The sequence below is a fragment of the Apis laboriosa genome, unplaced genomic scaffold, assembly GCF_014066325.1.
Source record: "Apis laboriosa isolate Shangri-la unplaced genomic scaffold, ASM1406632v1 scaffold16_cov148, whole genome shotgun sequence".
In the NCBI taxonomy this organism is placed as follows: Eukaryota; Metazoa; Arthropoda; class Insecta; order Hymenoptera; family Apidae; genus Apis; species Apis laboriosa.
The window spans coordinates 5,187,822-5,210,001 of NW_025222129.1; the positions used below are offsets into that span (position 1 = coordinate 5,187,822).

Sequence of the window (22,180 nt, forward strand, 5' to 3'; positions counted from 1 at the left end):
GCATGATCAAATTTCGATCAAATTGACAATGGCAATAATGGCAGCCATATCGAAGAAGAAATGGACGTTTGCGATGCGAACGGAGAAACGGCTACGTAATTAAGAATCGCTTTTACGCTGCTTTTTATTACAACAAGCTCTTTCGTCGAAACGTAGAGAGCAATGATCCATACGACGCAAAATTGAACGCGATTGTCATGGCGACAGAGCAAAAAAAAAAAAAAAAGTACAGCACGTTTCGTCACTCGATTATTTTTTCACTCGGAAACTTTTGTATAAAGAGAGAGACAATATAACTCGAAATATCGTCGAGAGATCAACTTTCTCGATTCTTTAAACTAACTCGTGATAATATTTTTCCTTAATACGTATTATCATATTTCAATTTATTCGATCAGCGTCGAAACGTGCTGTCAAGACTCGCTTTGAATATTCCAGCAATTAAACCGATATCTGGCTATTTAACATCCGGCGAGATAATCAACACTTCTATCTATACTTGCTTATTAATTGAACGTCTGCTATGCGAGCGTGGAATTGGATCCGTTCGAGAAGGCGAATCACTTCGAAGAAACACATCATACTCGAAACACAAACGTTTTAACGAATCGAGAACTCGATCATTCATGAAAATGAAATTTTAGTTTGAATTCGAGAGTGGTTCGGTTTTTATCTTCAGCAGGAAGCTGAAGAGAGAGCGAAGTAAACGATTTCCTTTCGCATTAATCGCGAAACAAGATTATACTCTCTTCGACTTTCCTCGCCGAGGAGATCTAATCGAATCTGATCGAGAGCGATCGAATTCCACGCGGAAAAGAAGAATGGAGAGAGGCTGTTCCTTTCACGCGAATCAGATCATCTTTCGCTTTCTGCACTCGCTACACACACCGCGTAGCACGTGGAGCAAAGGTACGCTGCTGCAAGCAAGAAATTTTTCTGCGGCTCGACTCGAAAAACGCAAAGAGCACACAGGCTTGAACGGGGCAGGAGGCGGTCCGTTGAGGGTGACCTGGGGGCGGCAGCAGGGCGGTCAGGGACGTACTTTGTGGCAAAGACACCATGACACTCACTGTCCGAAATCTCGTGGCTCGAGCTCCGTTACGTATCGTTGGAATCTCGATTGCTTGGCTCGACTCGGTGAAACGAGTTCTTTTCAAAATTTTTCTTCTTAATCAATTTTCCACGATCAATTATCTTCGTTTGATCGATTCGAGCCACACTGGACAGAGAAAGAAGAAACTTTCTTCACGGTGCCACAAATTAAAACGCGCAATTGCAATATTCGCGCAGAGTCGTCTTTGAAACCGCTGACGAAATTATTGAACGTTCGTCCTGTCTCGATGACGCGAAATAATATATCGAAGAAACATCGAGACTCGATTTATATTAATACCGATATACCGCGAGGATGTACCATTCGAAATATGGAGAATAATTGTGCACGAAGAACACGATCTTGGATTATCTTTTTTATACACGAGATGGGTCAATCAATTTGAAAACATACGAATTTATTTAAGTTCTCGAGACAGCTCTCGATTCTTTCTCCGAGATAATTGCATTTGTTCCGATCCCTGAGAAATTTTGCTTAATGGAAATCTGTAAAAATTTCGTAAAAATATTAATCCAGATATATCGCAATAAGTGTTCTTCGTACGCGAGAACGGTCGAATAATAACCGGAAGTCACAGGCAATAATTTCATTGAATCCGCTCGATCGAACGATCGTCCCCGTGATCTTCCACGAATACAAGTTCTATGGTCGCAAATTGAACGGGACAAATTCGACGACTAGAGCGAAGCCAAATCCAAAGACAGTAAAAGAAATAAATAAATAAATAAGTAAAATAAGAATAATTAGAAGGGGAAAAAAAAAGTATAATCACGCTTTCGCGAAAGGGTCAAGTCATTTCATCATATAAATAACGAATTAAACGATCGTTACGTTAATTAATAACGTTGAACTTGTGCGTTCAACAGGCGACAAGTAAAAACCGCAAGAATCGTTTGTACATAGAGCCATATAAGTATAACGCGAGCTAAACGTCGACCAGTCATGCATTTCTCGTACTTACAAGTATATATATATATATATATGTGTGTGTATATATATATATATATACTTATACATAAATATGTATATATATATAGAGGATCGATTCTGTATATGTATTATACAGAGTTGGCACAAAGAATGTAATACTGTACCGACCACACACAGGATTATATGCGAATAATAGATATACGTAGATATACGTGGTCGATGATTTGCAAAGTCGTGAGGTTTTGTTCGTGAGGAATAAATAGTATAGCCATTGCAATAACGATATTCAGTATAATAATCTATAACCGGATGTATCGATCGACTCTTCCTCATCGATCGGAGGAAGATCGTATAAAATATTGATACGGCCACGTAACGTAAATGGGATACAATTGTTGGAAACAATTCTTTGTATTTGAACAGATCTTAGAATTTTGATAATGATAAAAATGATGATATCACGGTATCGATCGATCCTTATCATGTGTCACGTTCCAGGTAACGGGGATAATATTCGATAATATATATTTTCACGTCGTACAAAAATATATCGGCTTTCAAGCTTCACTTTTTAACGATAAGATTACGTTTTGATTCGATTCTCGTCACCCATTTTCATTCCATTACGTGTCATCTTATGTGACGATTCGATTCACTTCTTCTGATCGAAATCGAATAATAATAATATTTTAATAAAATCGATCGTATCCATCACACGTACTTTCGTACTTTCGATCGATCGATCGATTATATACGTATTAATTGCAAAAAATATCTATATACGAACAATCGTATATCTCCAACGATATGTATCTCGAATCTGTATTGTAAGTACACGGCTCAACTTGTTCACAGCGCGACGAAAATCGCCTCTAAATCGATGAGGAAACGTCGATCAAGATCCTCGAGATGTTCCTAGAGTGTGATTACGCGGATGGCGTACGCGTAACCTCGCAGGAAGACATTTAATAACCGACGTTGTTATGATAAGTTGTACGCGACGCGTTTGTACAAACTCTGTATCATACTTTAACCGCGGTCTTTAGAAGTATATATTATTATTATTATTATTTATTATTATTATTATTATTATTATTATTATTATAGAGCTCGGTTAAGATGTTAAAGGAGATAAGTTTAAGTTCTTTTGTATAAAACGGCACAAACGTATTTTGTAAGGGAGGGTGTGAGTTTCGACCGTAAGTCGTTGAATTTTCTCTCGTTTCATCTGAAAAAAAAAAGAAGAAGAAGAAGAAGGGAGGGTTCATATTGTATCGTTGATAATTCAGTGAGAAGGTAGAAACGATTCTCGAAACTGGGTGGTCAGATCATCTCTGTCGATGATGATTTGTTTAAGATAAGTGTCAAAGTGTTCGATAGTTATTGGTAGTGATTGGTAGATTAGTTATCGTAAGGAAAACTAGTTTAGCAAGCCTTGTTCGATTTATCTATTTGATTGATTCGTTTCATCGTGAGATGTATGTGTGTATGTGTGTGTGTTCTCTTTTTTTTTTTTTTTTTAAGTTCTGATTATAATAAAGAGGACGGTCTTTGGGTCTAACGAATATGTTTCACGCGTATCGATTCGCTGTCTCTGATGAATGGAATTGAAACAAAGGAATGCAAGATTAATGGTTCCAGAAGCATCGATATTTTTGGATACTTGGATTATTGCATCCATAAATCTTGTACGAAGGGATAAATATATATTTGACCATTTTTCGACCAAGGACCATCCTTGATGATGTTCGTGCAATAGATTGCAAATCTTCTCGTCTAATGGAAAATAGGATATTTTCACGACGTTTCAAATTAGGTGATTGATTCGAATGATTTCCATTCTTCATTTTGTGAATTCTTCCACAAATCTTTTAATCCTCCATGAATAAACGTATTTTTTTTTGCATTCTACCGGAAAATTGGTTCCTATATATGATAGGCTTTCAAAAAAAATTTGAAAAAATTCGCTCGTTTCAAATACTTTAGGATCAAAATAAATATCAACAAGTTTATACAGTTGTTTGTTTAATAATTTTCAATTTCTAATATTTCTCGAAAAAAAATAAAAAAAAATAAAAAAACGATAAAGGGTTGCTCGCCTATGAAAAATTGAAATTTCGAAATCACTATTCGATTCAAAGTTCGATACCTTCGAGATCTGGCAGCATAGTTTCGCCTAGGATCGGCTTCGTTGTTTCCTATTCGAAGCGGAGTTCTCATCTCTCGTATTGAAGCATTAAATTAAAATTACAATACAAGTGGTGATAGTACACGTAATAATTCATTCTAGTCGTTGCATAGTGGTCAGTTGATAAGTGTAATCGTATATCGATAATATCATTAGGTATATCGTAACAGTAATTAAAACTAAACGAATAACGAGACGATACGCTAGCATCCACGATCGTTATGGCATTTACCAGTTATTAATCCCGGAAGCTTGGCATTCGATTCCAAGAAAAAAAGAAAAAGAAAAAAAATATCATCTCATCATTTTTCGTTTCACCAAAGCGATATTGTAGTTTCCACCCTTTTTTTATTTACCCATTGTCTCGAATTTACCATGTATAACTCTACCTCAATTCGTAGCTTAGCCACCATCTCTGAAACAAAAAAAAAAAAAAAAAAAAAAAANGTTTCTTTTCGCAAGAACATCGTTCTCAATCGACATTATATAGTCAGACATTTTTCAATCATCGATCGCTGCTAAATTATTTAAGAAATAGAAAATTAAAAATAAAAAAAAAACGATTCGAACGATTATAGAAAAAAGAAAATCTAGTGGAAATCTTTTAGAAAAGAAACGAAGAATGAAAATTCTTGTCACGTAAATTAGAAAAAAATAAAAATAAAAGAAAAAAAAAATCCAAGAGAGGCGATATTAGATGAAAGATACGAGTAGAAGCGAATATAATAATATTCGATTCAATTTCGATCGAATAATTTCATAGGATATTCTTCTTTTTTTCTTTTTTTTTTTTTTTTTTTTTTTTTCATAGAAAGATGAACAACAACAATGACTGTCGCACGTTGATCGAAGCAACGCGCGAGACACGCACGCATACCATTTCCAAGAGTTGATCGTTGCCATCGATTGTGCCTATCTTCTTCTAAACGTTAAAACAGAATTTTTACTTACGAGAATAGAAAAAGGGGGGTGGGAATAAAAAAAAATCATGCCTGTATACGCGTAATTAAGAAAAATACACGTAATAATCATACGACGGTCGCTTTGTGGCTGTTTTTCATGCTCTGAAACAAAAAAAAAAAAAAATAGAAGAGGGAAGGGAAGGAGAAAAAAGAAAAAGAAAAAGAAATAAAAAAAACACGTAACCGGCGCTAGTGGTAACGAGAACGAAGTACGCATAGTGCAAATTGTAATGTTAATCTTAATATATATATATAGACGTATGTGCATAATATACTTATTACGTGATTAATTAAAAAAATAGCGACAACTGCTGCTGGTTGGACTATTTCGTGCCTGTGGTGTAATAACATTATCGATCGATATTTCATTGTCTTTGGATTTTTTTTATTTGGAAGAGAAAAAAACCGGAAACCGAAAGAAAGGATAGGAAAAGGGAAAGTGGTGGGGAAAAAATCTGCTTTGCGATTGTACCCTCAATGAGAAACGTGATTCGTATCGTTTTGGAAAGTGAACTATCAGATGTTCGATCGTTTTTCTCGAAAAATTTTATTGGATTCGATTGATCGTGAGATTCTTTTTATCTCTCGAGTTTTCTTAAAACATGTTTATTTTTCAATTTTATATAATAAATAATAAATCGATAATAAAATATAAAATACCAGTCATTTCCAGGAAATTAATCGAATCGTATTATAATATATATAATTTTATTATCTAATATATAATTTTTCAATAATCAACAACTCGTAAGTTAGGTTAGGATTATTGAGAAAAATTTAAAAAAGAGAAGTGAGAATTAAAATTTTGTCAGAAAATTGATTCTAAATCTTGAGTTACATACATTTTCTTTTTTTTTCGATTAATCATTATTCATTTCGCCCATTCTATTCGCCCAATAAACTAATCCGGTCAAAACGATCGAATATCTGAAAAAATAAATCGGTTCACAAGGCGACCGCGTCAAAAATCGCGAACAATCAATATTCAACAATCGTAGTCTTTCCATTTTCGTAATTTAGTGGAGTAATCTAGTGGATCACATAGATATATATATATATATATACTATTATGCTTCGTCGTATCCGTTGGTCCTACGTTAATCGAAATGATTCTAGAACAAATATCGATGACAATAATTTCGGGTAATTACTTTCACGTCTATTTTGGCGAACACTTGGTCCCGATGAAAAAAAAAGAGAAAAAAAAAAAAGAAAAAAGAAAAAAAAAGACAAAAAAAAAAGAAAGAAAAATAAAAAGAAAATGGCGCATCTTGAAATGAAACAGGAACGTGTGTATATTTTTTAAAAGTTATTCGATCGTGACGCCGTTGAATCTCGAAATGTACCGATTTTTGAATAACCGAAGTCTCACACAAGGGATTTTTGATATTTTTTCTGGACGTATAAAGACGATTTTTCTTGTGTCGAACGGTTGTTCGATCGTAGGTGACGTGAAAGTAAAGTTGGTGTTAATGGTGCGACGATTGTATTCTTTCTCTCTTTCTCTCTCTATCTCTCTCTCTCTCTCTCTCTGTCTCTTTTTTCTTAAATTGAGAATCACGGGGAAGAAACGACGTAGTTTTTAGATTTAATCCACCCTTAGGGTTCAATTATTTTGATTATCAAGTATCGAGAGAGTATTGGAAAATTCTTTTAATTAGAATTTCAGTAACGAATAAACAATTGCAATAGATATAACTATAAATATTTTACTTTCTTCAAGAAATTATAAACGATATGATAAAATTCATTATTTATTATAATAGTGGAAATTATGTAGCGAAAAGAATTTCATAACGTAATTTTAATAACACAAGTACAAAATAATCTTTTAAAATAACTTATAATAACTAACTTATAACATGAATTGATATAATAAGTGTCTATTAAGAAAGAAACACGTGAAAATATACTAGTCACTGCTATAGAAATAATTTTTGTAGTACGTAACAATTCAATATATAATCTATCATTGTATTCTAACGAATAGTTAGAAACAAATTATTTAATATGTTGATAAAAGAGAGAAACTTTTAAGTAAATAAAAAATTCGTAATCCTTCCACATAATAAAAAAAAAAAAGAAAGAAAAAAAAAAGAAATAGAAAATCGCGAGATCGCACCATTTTAACGCCAACTTTATTAATTTTCTGAAATTTTCTTCTCGCTCATAGAACCTCTCACGCAAACAAATTCTCTCATATAATAAACTTTCGGTTGTGTATTAAAAACTATTATTACCAGTGCATTATTAATTAATATAAAATGAATAACGATTAAACGAAATTATTCGATCCTCTCTTTTCAATCATAACTCTCTGTAATAAATCGTATTCGTCGAGAAAAGAAGAAAAATTCATTCGAAAACTCTTCAACTATAACACTATATACATATATATATATACACATAGATATTTATGAGCTTATAGTAATTTAAAATAATATCGACAAAAAAACATCGATAGATCATTGAATAGATAGTATCAGTAGCTAGATCTATCTTTTCTTGATGTATCCTCCACGGATTTGATTCTTGATATCTCTCTATAGTTGATAGAAAAAAAAAAAAAGAAAAAAAAAGATGCAACACACACACACGTACACCAGAAAAAACAATTCGTATTATCTTTATCTCTGAATCGATTTTATTCGAAGCTATACTTGTATAATCTTTAAAAAAGGAAAAAAAGAAAAAAAAATATATATATATATACAGTGCGTAAACTCAGCGCGAGGAAATAAAATATAGATTTTTCTACATTTTATTATTGCGACTGATCGATGTTAAAAAATAACTAACACGACTGCAATTTCCCGCAATTTTAAGTCGTCGAACGATTTGTTGCACGACGCGATTTACAAATATTATATATATATATATGAATATACATAAGTATACACATGAATATAGCTGTTATATAACGAAAAAAAATTACTTTTTCTCGGGACTGATAAAAAATTTCGGTATCCACTAGACGGTCAATTGAGAACACGATGTAAATGTGCACGAGCCGTAGTCGTATAGCAGAATCTTCTTTTCTCTATTTGTAATTCTATTAAAGAGGAAGAAAGGAAAAAAAAAGAAAAAAAGAAAAAAAGAGAGTGAGAGAAGTCATGCGAGACGTGTTTCCTCGAGATTTTTTCAAACTTTGCCTAATCAATTTCTTACCAAATGTCCACTTCGAGCCCGTCGACAAGCGTAATATTATTAATCGCGACAAGTGGTGAATAACAATTACGTGAAACTCAATTTTTTTTTTTTTAAACAGAGAAAAAATACTTTTAATTTTTTAAAAAATTTTCGAGAATAAAATTATAGTTCGTATTGCAAAAGTTAATTACAAATTATTCTTTCATTTTACACAAACAATGTGTATTCAAATGTATTTCCAATGACAATCCAACGAAGAGCGTTCGCTCTAAATACGTGATTTAAAATAGAATCGAAGAGTGCACGTCGATTGTTTTCACCCCAAGTCATGTAAATCGATCTTCCATTTCGAAAAATAAAAAAAAAAGTAAATCATGTTTCGACGATTTTTCGAGACAAGAATCTTTTCTCTCTTAATATCTACATTAATATATATACATGTCCGAGCAAAGTGTCCTAGTCTTATATCTCGTGAGTGAATCTTACATTGACAAAATACAAGCGAATTTTCGATCGTTAAGAGGTGGATGATGAATAGATCGAATTATTGGAGAGATGGAATCACGAATTCGTGAAATCGATTCATTGCATTCTGAATTATTTTCAAAAGTTTTCAGATCATTTGGAACATTGTAAATGATAAATATGCAGATTAAACAGACGTTTTAATAATTTAAATTTTAATTAGATGATTATCAGTGATTGGTCATATAAAAATATAATTATATTATATTTATACTTTAATAAATATAATTACATTATTTCTACTCTTTTATTAACGTCTTTTATTAACGTCAAATAAATTAAATTATTATAATTATATATCATCCTTTAATTTGCGTCTGTATAATCTGCAATTATGAATCAATCACTAACTTTATTTCGCGCGAATAAAAATATTCCATATTTCAGATCCTCCAATTGTCTTCAATAATTCATCACATCGTAAACATAGCCGCGAAACATGACTCAATTTGAGAAAAAAAAATTTCTATTGCAATCTGAAAATGCTCGTAATGTTGTATTAACATTGAGCCGAAAGAAACAGCTTCCAACGTGAAATTGCATGGCAAGAAATCAAATGCCATTAAGAGACGAAAAAAGGAAAAAAATAAGCATTGTATCATTTCTGTCGCTATTTCTTTCTCTTCTCTTCGTTCGACTGTTCAACGTGGGGCTGTGATTGTCACCAAAAAAAAAAAAACAAAAAGAACCTTAAATAGAAAAAAAAAATTGAAAAAAAAAGAAAAGTAAAATGGCCGTAGCACGATGCGGGGTAAATTTTTTCAAAATGGTCGTATATTCATTTTTACTCTTTCTTTCTCGACATACTTTCACGATAGATAAGATCGTTCAGGGATGACGAAAGTTTACGATCCGCATTTCCGCGTGATTTCGTCTGAACAAACGCCTTCGTAGTTCATACACGGTCTTCCCATCGATGCTTAAACGTTTCCTTGTTGAAAGATTAATTTGTAATAAGGAAGCGGTAGATAAAAAAAAAAAAAGACGACGATGAAATTTCTAATTGTGAATCTTTTTAAAGAAAGATGGTTTGTTTTATTCGTGGTAGGTTTTAACGCTTCGAATTATTGCGTGTTAGATATATGTGTAATGATTGCGAGAGAGAGAAAATGAGAATGTGAGAGAGGAAGAGAGAAAGAGTGTGTTGAAAATAAAAAGAAAAAAAATAACGCTTACCTACCTACGATAATTTATTACCGACCGTTTTATTTGTATCGACGATATATGACGAAAAGTATCGATCGTAGACGAATTTAGCGTAGATAGGTTTCGTACTTCGTATTTATTGAACATTACTAAATCCATTATATATCGAATTAAGTATCTCATGTATTGGAGCCGAAGAGGACAATTGAAAATAAATAATTGTAACCAAACGTGATGATTATTCTTTTTATTTTTCCTTTGAGAGGCTGCAACAAATAGTATTTTTTAATTGAAATTATATTTTGTATAGAGAATATTAATCTGTGTTAACTAATAAATTAAGCTTTTAAAAAAAAATAAATAAATAAACTTGTAAATTCTTTATGAATCGATCTACAAAAAAATTAATAAAATGCTTTTTAATTAATAAAATCTTAAAACTATTTAGCTTTTATTGGAAATGTTTTTTTTAATATTATTACGATTGAAAGCAGCTTTTGCTAAAAAACAAATAAAAAAAAAAAAAATGTAAAAAATGGCGCTAAATTTCAAATCTTATCTTGGTTTTGAATTAGTATTTCTATTGCTCAAGAGATGGTGCTGATTGTGAATTCTTATTCTATCTCTATCTTTCTCTCGCTATTTTCTCTCTTTATCTTTTTATATTTTATTTGCGACTCTGGAGATGGCGCTGATTTCACAATTTTTATCCTATTTATGTCTTTCTCTCATTATTTGTTCTCTGTTTCATACATACATTTCATTCGCGGCATTTTAGAGAAGATTTAATTCTGTAAAATTAAAATATTCAAAATATACGCCATATAAAACGTACCTTATACAAATACTGTATGAAATTCTTACATATTTGAAGTTATTAAAATATTTAAAGGTAACTATAAATTTGGGGAAATAATTTGACGATCGTTATTTTGTTTAGTTCAAATGTCAAATGACATTTTGTTAAATTTTCTGGTAATGACGGAACGACAGATAAATTTTCTGCTAATATTAATGACAATTTGGTTGATGCACGAAACTGCTAGAATCTTGAACAACATGAAATGAAGTATTGGTATAATATTAAAAAAAAAAATCCTGATTTTAGATAAAACAAAATTAAATATCATTGATTATACAATACAAAATTAAGATATATATCGTTATTCTTAAAAAACAATAATGGATGAATTTTATAAGAATATCTCGCAACAATACGGTGTAATAAAATATTATAGTGATATAGTTCCTTTCCTGAGAAAATTTAAAATGATTCCTTTCTGAAATTGAATCCAAACTGATCACACTTGTAACGTAAAATTCTTGCCAATTGTGGTGGACCACAATAAAAAATCGTTACTTTGCCTTTCTTCTGATCCTGAAGATGTTTGAACACCTTATCCCAATTTGGTCGGCCAGCATTCGTCCGTGTCTTCAAACCTGTTATAAGATCCCGTTTTTCCTGAAAGATTATCCTCATGGAATAATACAATTCTTCATTGCAAGATCATCATTTTATTTATTATTATTTCTGAGTCATAAAATCTTGAAGAAAAATTTTTTTCATAGAAGAAATAAAAAATGAAATTTATTATTTGTACCATTTGATGAACCAAATCCATAGCCAATTGCAAAGTTACAGCTTTCATGTCACTTTTTTGTAAAGCACTGGTGATATACATATGCATCTCAAGAAAACGTTCCATGGCGTCACCTAATTCTGCTTGTTCCATTTCCAATTGAGATAATAAATTTACAAACCATTCGAAGGATCGTTGATCTCTGTTGATCCAAAAGAAATCAACCTGAAAACAAATGTTAAATATTGTATTTATATATTAATTATTAATTATTTTATATATACTAATATTATTATTAATAGATTATGTATTTGTATTATACATAAAAATTTTATTGATATATATAATGAACAAATATATTAAATGAAGAATTGAAATTTTAAATAGACATTTCATTTATGTACATTTCATTTTCCTAATAACAAATAAATGTCTTTTTCTATGCATAAAATTAAATTATTTATTATTAAATAAAAATTTATATATGCCTTTCGAAGATGCATCACAGTAGGAGGAATTTCACTAGCCCACGAGAATTTGCATTTTGGACAAGTGTGTCTAGCTTTCCAATAACGATGCATGATAGACTGTAATATGGAAGCAAAAGGTGTGACTCCGATTCCAGTTGCAATTAAAACTGCGTGTTGAGCTTGGAATATGTGGCTTGAAGGAGCTCCGTATGGTCCATCCAAGAAAATCTAAATAAATTGTCTATTAATCTAAATATTATTTTTTATTAATTAGATTATTATTAATTATTCTTAAATAATTAAATAAGAAATGATCATTTAGAAATGATCAAGAGAATATCGTGAATTCAGAATAAAAATTTCGCATTTATTTAAACACCTCTAATGGTTTTCCAATAGTATAGTTCAATGAATGAGAAATTGAGTCAAACTCAATATCGTTATGGTTCCTTTTTGAATTTTCTTCGAATTTTATTTGCAATCTACCTTCTTCTGCCAATTGAATCGTGTTTAAATTATTAGATTGTTTTCTTCTGTATTCTTGTGTTGCTGTTTAATTAAAAACAAAATTCGATTAATTTGAAAAAATTATATGCAGACAAGTGTTTCATATTATGTTTAAAAATTTATAAATTCTTTAAGCTTACTATTTTTGTCGCCTGATTCCAATTCATACTTTTCCAAACTTGGAGTTTTGAAAGCAATTATAGTGGGTTTATTCCTCATGTATCGAAAACTTTGCGCCAATCCTTTATTCTGAGGACTTGAATAGATTTCATTTAAGGATTTCAAACGTGCATCGCGTATTTGACGTTCGTTGAAATTTCTCTCTGATTCTGATCTTGTATAATCACGAAGTCTATCAAGCAAATAAAAAATGGAATGTTATAAAATTATTTTACTAAATAATTACAAAAATAATGTTACATTCTAATACAAATATAATACAATATGTATAAAATTATAGATAATTTATAATTAAATTACGCAATTAATCGATCATTTTTCTTTTTCCCTAGCATATCAGGTACAGACACAGATTTCTCCAAAGGCATCTTGCTAACGAGCAATGAATGAAGCTTCCGGTTGTTCGATATTTTTTTAACATCCGTTATACCTGTACATGTACAGAAATTATCAGAAAATCGAATATAAAATGCTAAGATAAATAAATAAGATAATAAATAATAAGATAAATAAATAATAAAAGATAGAATAATTTAATAATAATTTAAAAAGCAAAGGAACTTCAAAATACCAATTTTGACTCAAGTAATTTTAAAAAATTTGAATAAATTACCAATTGCAGATTGAGGCGATTGTATTATTTTTTCATCATCAGAAACAAATACAGGATTATCAAAACTACGATGATTCCTACTTGAAATGGGTGAAAGAAATTTCTCATTCACTTTTCCATTCATGGACCTGGAATTGAGAAAAAAAAAGTAAGATTAATGTAGATTATTATACAAGCACATGTTATTCAGTCTTTTTTTCATCTACTATAAATATTGAATAAAATAATAAAATATCATTTGAATTAAAATTCTATGTCTGTTCAATTTTATTCATATGATAGCAAATTATACTTTTATTTTGTAAATTAATATTCTGCAAATTAATTAAAATGAATTAATTATTACGTTATCGCAAACGAAACTCACATTAATTCAGAAATGTTTGGATTACTGCGATTCTCAATTGGAAATATATTATCCCTTTGAAGTTTCATCTGCTCCTTTTCAAAATATGAGTAAAGACTATTGGTCCATTCACCCACTGCTCGAATGTGAAGCCATATATAATCTATTAAAATAAAATAAAAAAAAAACATTTGAAATATTATTCTAGCTTGAAGTTTTCTGAAATATCATTTCTGAAAATAAAAAATTTTCTTCTTTTCCTCTCATGTATTTTTAATTGCGAGCTTATTATCAACATTAATAAATTAATTATTTGAACCTTCTTGTTCTGGAGCGCTGCTAATAGTGAATGGATGCCATTCGTAACGAGCTATGACAGGAATATTCACGAAAACGTAATCACCGGGATGAAAAACGAAATGTGGAGGCCTCTTGATAACCAAATGCGTGACTTTCGACGGTAGAAGAAGACCTGAGCTTATATACGTTTTACCTAATTGTGAACGAGACCAGGCAATTCTACGTATTCTTTCCAACAAATATATTGAGCCTGGTCCTATGAACCATTTCCAAAAATTCGGTGCGTGTAATATGACTAATATCCAGTATGGTACGTACAACAAATGTGACCAATAAAATATCTGTAAAATATTAATAAATTAGAGAATTAAAAAAATTGAAACGAAGATAAATAACAATATATAATTCTAAAATATTTTAAAACATTGATAAACAAACGATTAAATTTAACGTGCAAATTGTCAAAGTGTACGTATTTTTTTTAATGTAATAATAATTACAATTGACGAAAATTAAAAATTAAAAATTATTTATAACCTCGAAACATCCACCACGTCGAACAAACGACATCGAACATATCATTATTATAAGAAAAAGGATGACAAGAATGAATCCAGTCGGATTTGCATAGCCTCTTACGAGACCAAACAGAGCAGGTCGACTTGTCAATAACCACTCGGATAATGTATAATTATTGTGATTAAGAATTTCATCATAAACAACAATAGTACCTGGAAAATGTTGAATCTTGAGAAAGATTTAAAAGAAAAGAGAAATCTTTGCCTTTATCTTGCATGCATCGTACCAAAATTAAGAAGATGCATCAACGTGTGAACTATGCTGAAGACACAGATTAAACCTCCAGTCACTTTGTGAAGATAAATATGTTGATCCAATGGCAATACAGAATTGAAACCGTGAGTTCGTAGAAAGGTGATGCATTGACGCAACATAAGAACCAGGATGAAGCTGCAGTTGAAATTCAAGCACTGGCCTGTATTAAAAATATATCTTCTTCTGATTATACATCTTCATCAATATTACATTTGCTACAACTTGGAATTGCATGCAATGTAATCTCTTTAATTCATATATACAATTTTTATATAAATTCATTTAATTCAATTTGTATAAAATGATCTTTACCACAGGCACGAGCAAGCATAACATAACCATTGGACTTTCTGTACTCGTAGAGTCTCGACACGAATAAAAACACATTGATCAGGATAAAGATCGAGATGAAAACGATGTAAACGTAATTGTTCTTCATGTATGGCTTCGTCAATTGATAAGGACGCAACGAAGCGAGAAATTGCAAGCGTGATTTTCTCTTCGATTCTGGTTTTGGTGGTACTAGCCATCGATCGATACTAAGTTAAATAAATAAATAAATATTTTCTAATTAATAGCATAAGAGCATAGCGATGAAATATTATCTACCTGATTGAAAGATTCTCTAGAAGTCCTTCGTGTTTCTCTAATTGTTTCTTCAAAGCTTCGAAAGTAATGGCGCCTCGGTTAGACTGATCAGCGTCATCGAACAAAGCCATGGTTAATTCCTCGATTTGTTCCTCGCTAAATCGTATTCCATTTTCCTCCAAACAAGCTCTCATCACGTGTTCCAACTCGCGAAGTTGTATCAATCCATCGCCTTTCCATATAAAATAAACACATTTTGAATAAATTTTTAATTGGGATAATAATAAAAAACAATAATTTTAATCAACCATTTCAGATGTTATTTTTATACCATCAATGTCGTAAACCTTGAACAGGAATTTTATCTTGTCGTCAGGACTTTTCCCTGCAAACTGATGCATAGCATCGACGAACTCCTGGAGAGATATCGTTCCAGAATTATCCTTGTCGAAAATTTGGAACACTCTGTCGGTGAAGAATGGCTGAGGAAATAATATTTTTTTTTTATTAAAATTTTAAGATATTTTAAAGATAAGATTCATTCAAAGTTTGATTCAAAATTCCAAGAAAGAAATAGAAATGATATTGCAAATTCGAAAATGAAAAATACTTATGCCTTCTGCCTACGTTCTTCGAAGTGACGATTTTGTTGAATTCTTCGCGCCTAATTTCCTTCTCGTTGCCCACCGTTTGTTTGAAGATGTTTTCCAGCCATTCCAGACTTCGCTTGTCGAATCCAGCGAGCGGCCTTTGAAATTTTACGAAAGGTTAACGAATATTTATCAAATATCTTATAAACTTTATTAAAAAAAAAAAAAAAAAAAAAACAATAAGAATTGTTAATTCATTCTACGAGAATATTCTTCTACATTTGCATCATCGTAAAGAAAAATGAAGAATAAAATAAACACAAGCAATATTATCTAAGTAGCTAGAATTACAACAATGCAGACGTGTCCTTGATATATGTGAAGTATAAGTAATATAAGTATGTTCTAATCAGACGTGAAACATACACGAATTAGATTTACATTTAGATTTATTAGAGTAGCATTATTATTATTAAGTTTGGATTTTTTTTTTAATAAAATCCAGAAATAGGCAGAAAATCCAAAACTTGAAAAATCCTGAAAATATCATATATCTATTTTTCATTTATTTCAAGAGAAAGAGTAAGACAGAATAATCCTTATTCGAAGCATACCAAATTCATTATTAACAAATTAAAATGTTTTATCTAATATTTTTTTTTTATTTTTCAAGATATTATTTTTATTGCCATAAACATGTGTCACAAAGGAAGTTATACTTTTCGAAACTTATGTTTCGAAATGTTAAATAGAACATTTTAATTAAGGAATTAAAGTGAAGTTGCGCATCACTGATATTACCTATTGTCTTGATTTGTCACTGAAATAGAGGTGAAATAGAGGTGAAATACATAAACAAATAACGAAACAACGAAAGTCTGACTTGGCAACAAGCAGAGTGGAAAAGAATTTTGAAATATTCTGTCGACAGTCAATATTATTGAAGACACGTGTATAGAATCGACATGTGTAGATCTTTGCTATTTTTACTTTATAAACTTAAAGTGAACAGTTTCGTTTATTTTTTTAATTTGATTTATATCAAAATTAAGATTGTTTTATTTTACTATCATTTCTAATATTTTAATATTATGTGTTTAATCATGAAAGTGGATTAAAATGCAAGAATACAAGAACAACAGAACTTTGAGAAGATAAATCGATCTCTGCAGAAGTAATTAATCACAACTTCAAACTATTTTAAGTGATTTAAATATTTCTCCATTTTGGAGGAAAAAGTTCGATTAAAGAATAATTGAGGAATAATTGCATGTACAATATTCTTCTCAAAAAGAACGAAAAATTAAAGAACAAATAAAATTATCAAATTTTTGTCCACAAAAACAAATTTAGAGATAAATTTACCAAAAAAAAAAAATACACTTCCTAGATAATTAACAAAATAATATTGCTGTGTTCTCCAAAAAATATTTTGAAATTCTTACATGAAAATATATGATATTCAATGGAATCGAAGTAAGTAAAAATTACTATTCATACTATTTACAGAATTAATGCCAAAAATTAACAATATTCAATAAATGAAATTGAAAAAATTGATTTTAAAATTTTGATGATGTACGTACATGATAATCGACATTTTGTTACGACATTTTGAAGACATTAATGTTTCTTCGCTACTAAATTTCACGCATTGGATTTTGCGTGAATATAAAAAAAAATCTGTATTTGCTCATATCGCATTTTTTCGATATAATTGCAAACATCTTAGAAAGTATCCACGTTGAATTTAAATTAAGAAGAAAGAAGAATATAATTGATTTCGAATATTTTTTTGAAATATTTAAAATGTTTGGGATAGAAGAGAAATATTTATCAAGATGGAAGAAAAAAAAAAGAGAAATACTCTGGATGAGAGAAAAGAAAAAGTAGAAGATGCAGGCAATTTTTTCGAAGTATTCAAAATGTTTGGAGTAAGAGAAAGAAAAAGAAATATCAGATGAAGAATAGGGAAAGGGAAGAAAAAGAGATACGATAAAGAAAAATTATCAAAAATAAAGCTTCAAATTTTCTTTCTTTCTTTTCCAAGAATAATGGAACACCCAGTATATCCCCTTAATATTTATGATTTTACTATTCGTAGACCATTTGTAGACTGATTTTCTATTTCTAGCCAATCCCTATTAAGAATTATAAAGAAACAATTTGAAATTTTTTATCTTCACAACTGACAAGGCAAACAATGCTGTATTGGAAAATATCATGAAAATGAATTAAGTGATATCCAAAAATAGAGAAATAATTTAAAATGTAGATTCTTTAATTAACAAGAATAAATAATGCGACATTGAAAAATAGAGATAGAAATTAGAAGAAATATCCAAGAAAAAAAGTAACAGAACATAATGAACAATTAACAACCAACGACGCGCCATTTAAAGGATTCAAAGCATCTTTTTTGATTTCAAAGAAGATCCTTGAGCTATCATCGAGAAGTTGATGACAATTTTTCGAGAACAAGACATCCTCAACATTATAAATCTGTAAGTTTTCATACATATTTTATGCATCTTCATTTTTAATTTTATTTTCAAATAATTATTATTTACAGATGTTACTTTACTTAGAAGATATAATGATTGTAATGATGAATTCAACAAGTATCTAGAAATCAAAAAGATATTCAACAAGCATTTTTCTGTGATAATGATTTACATGTTATATATGTTAATATTCTAAATACTAACGAGACTTTTTAATATTTAATTTTTTGACATTTAAAACAACATGTAATTTTAAATATAAATTTGAGAAACACGAAAAATGATAATCTTCAAGAATAAAGACAAAATAGAATGGAAAATAAATAGAATTTTCTTATAAATTAGAAGTCTATTTTGTAATTATTCGTTCCTTATATCGTTTTTATAAAAATTGAAAAAGTCGCAAAATAATCATTTATAGATAAAAATAAGTTAATAAAATTGTTATTAGATAAAATTACAATATTAAAATTACCTTGTATCGCTGATGTTTGAAAGGAATTCCATGATTTGAAAGGATGTGATGTATCCCAAATTTTCTTCATCGATTCGTCGAAATAATTTATCTACAATCTGTAACATAGATGTGCAAAGAAACGAATGATTAAATATAAAAATTATAATCTATTCGAAATGAACATTAATAAATTTTTTATAATTTTTAGAAAAAAAAAATAATATAATTAATATATCGAGTTACCTCTTTGGTAGAAAATATTTGTTGAAATTTCTCAAAAGTTACTGGATTATCACAGCATATGGAATATGCAACATTCTCGAATTGAATGATGAGATCATTTGATTTTTCATTTCTATTAAAATAAAATAATTTATTTTAACATAGCATTTATTTATAAATTTTCAAAATAATCATAAAGTATTAATTAATTCTTACTTCAATCTTCCTTTTAAAAATTCGATCCATTCATCTTGCGTCAATATTCTGTCTCCATTTCGATCGAATAACGAGAATAACTTTTCCATCAACGTCTGAAATTTATTTCATTCTTACGATTAGAAAAAAAATACTAAATATATAAAAGGATAATTTAAAAAGGATCAAAATATTTTAAAATCTAAATTTTAAATACTCAAAATTCGGACATCCATTTAAATATCAATAATATTTGAACTTAAATAACCCAAAATTCCAAATAATCAAAATTTGTAATAATAATATTTCGATCTAAATTAAATGATTTAAAATTCCGAGTATTCAAAATTTAGATATCCATAAATCTTAACAATAATAATCACCACTAATAATTCTATTATTAGTAATACGAAATATCTTTTCTCAGTAATCGTGATTGAGAATTAGCAACGCATTAAACGATCTTTTCTCACATTTCTGACTCGAAAGAAACGAATTATCATCGAAAAAAAGTTAATCAACCACACGACAAGCACGACGAAATAACGAGCGTTGGAACATGCTGGAGGCGTGAAGGCTGTTCGGCCGGGGGCAATCGGCCACCTTGATCGAGATCTCTACCCGATGGATCTTGCCGTTTCCTTTCGATCCTGTCACTCTCCTCGGGCTATCCTTCTTCCTCGAACAATAATGTATCCTTCGATATTAAATCATTCCTCTCCTCGATAACGATGTTATTCGCTTTTAATGAAAACGCGATGATTCCCTTGTCTTAATTCCCATCATTTTCTCATCGTTACTGTTTTCATTGAGTTGTTCTATGAATTTTTTTTTTCGATCAAATTATTCATTACTGATTATTTTTTGTTTTTTTCGGATTTCGATCTGTTTAAATAATAAAGACATTATCTGTGTATCGCGATTATTTATGAAATATTTTCAGATATATTCGAATGTATTAAGCAGAAATACGTTCGTGAGTAAAAATTGTTTTTGAATTTGTATATTCTTTTTATATACAAATATTTGCAATTATAATATTCGTATTCGTTATGATACGAATATAACGTAATGTTCATGTACATAGTATATACGAATGAAAATTGTAAATAGGATGAAAATATTGTATACAAATATTTCGAGTGAAAAAAGAAAGGAACACTGCTTTGGCCTTGACCTTTTTAATAAAGATTAATGTAGAATAAGATATTTCATTCATTGGAAACGGAATTAAAATGAAGTTCTTTCATATATTTCCAACAGTGACACTCTTAAAAAAATTATATAATCGCGTTTTATTAATTTACATAAAGAGGACAATGTTGAAACAAAAATAAAATATAAACAGAAAAATAGAATAAAGAGGGGAAAAAAAGCAAAATTTCAATAAAAATATTCCAATATATTAATGAATTTTTAATGAATCTATACAAATAAATAATAATTTTAAGCAAAAAAATTAATTTTTTTCTTTGTTTAAATAATATTTATTTATTATTTTACATAAATGACAAAAATAAAAATTTCAATAAATATATCCCTCTTTAATTAATTTGATTATTGAAAACAAAAATATTCACCGAATCTTGCAAAAGTTGTTTAAACGCTTCTCTGTTGTAACGAGCCACGCCATTCACCCCAATTATATGAGAACATTCTTCCAACATCGCTCTTCTTCTTTCAACCAAACAGTCCTTTTCCATACAGGTAACTTCATTTTCCATTTTTTTTTTTTAATCTTTCTCAAAACTTCTATTATAATTAACAAATAACTCCTTCGATCATCAAAAAGAAAAAGAAATTAATATCACTAGAACAATTCACAAAAAGTTCATTTTAATTGTACGAAAAAAATATTCATTTCAAATTTCTTCATCGAACTTTTAATATTTCAGAGAAAATTAATCAAATATTCTTCCACATAAATTTATTTTTCCTGCCACATATCCACAATAAAAATTTCTTTATTAATAACACTTCATGGAAAATTTTTCTAGAAAAAAAACGACAATTTTTCAATTTCTAAAACAGTATAAAATTTTAAATAATTAATCTTTATTTGATGTTGAATTAATTAATATTTTTATTAATTCGAGAAAAGAAAACAGATTATTCGTACGATCAGTGTTTACAACACAATAAACGAATCGATCGGCCGACAGACCCAAACTAACGAACGAAAATTGGTTGATATCGACGAATCCTGAGAGATCCATCGCTTCAGATTCACAATTCTCAGAGGAGAGGGATGCCTTTCGATTTCAATAAAGACCATACGTTCAAACACGAAGAAACAGTAAACGTATGTTACAATACAAACAAACTAACCTTTCACTTCTTCGTGAGTCATCGCTTCTTTTTTCGTCCCTTCCATTTTTCTTGGATTCGCTTTCTTTTTTTGATTTTCATATTCTCCTTTACCTGTCTTATTCTAAAATCTTCCTCCTTTTCCTTATTAAATATCGATTGTGTATGAATATCAGGATCAATCAAATTAAATAGCATCATCTATATTTTATTATCTAATTATCATTTCATGAAAAAAATCTCTCTAGAAAGAAAAGACAAAATTCTTAATACTACAAATATTTACATAAATAAAAATCTTTGACAACGAACAATCATTTCAGCTCATTCTTTTAGAATGAATTGAATAATTATTAACATATTAAAGTAAGAGTATTAAATAAATTAAAATCCTTACTATATATTATAAATACATAATAATTATAAATACACAATAATTATAAATTAAAATTAAAAGAGTTTCTATCAATAT

General features: G+C 29.5%; 1 protein-coding gene across 1 annotated transcript; it reads right to left on the reverse strand.

Annotated features, from left to right (window-relative positions):
* Positions 1-10,800: 10,800 nt before the first annotated feature.
* On the reverse strand, positions 10,801-21,068 carry LOC122711255 (NADPH oxidase 5). The gene is made up of 19 exons (XM_043929827.1): positions 20,982-21,068; positions 19,423-19,517; positions 19,228-19,339; positions 19,003-19,100; positions 16,061-16,181; positions 15,765-15,915; positions 15,455-15,665; positions 15,158-15,384; positions 14,817-15,005; positions 14,549-14,742; positions 14,031-14,352; positions 13,733-13,874; positions 13,366-13,493; positions 13,053-13,182; positions 12,713-12,924; positions 12,445-12,614; positions 12,084-12,293; positions 11,617-11,820; positions 10,801-11,477 (listed from the first exon to the last, which is right to left on the reverse strand). The coding sequence occupies exons 1-19, from the start codon at positions 21,066-21,068 to the stop codon at positions 11,280-11,282; spliced, it is 3,201 nt and encodes a 1,066-aa protein (XP_043785762.1). The 3' UTR covers positions 10,801-11,279.
* Positions 21,069-22,180: the final 1,112 nt, after the last annotated feature.

Bases quoted from the DNA above. Each gene is read 5' to 3' on its own strand.
- LOC122711255 (XM_043929827.1), bottom strand. From the start codon at position 21,068: ATGTTGGAAGAATGTTCTCATATAATTGGGGTGAATGGCGTGGCTCGT. The intron at 16,182-19,002 runs GTAATTTTAATA...AAAATTTCAAAG, and splicing joins TCAAACATCAGCGATACAAG to GCCGCTCGCTGGATTCGACA. The intron at 12,925-13,052 runs GTAATTTAATTA...TTTGCTTGATAG, and splicing joins AAAAATGATCGATTAATTGC to ACTTCGTGATTATACAAGAT.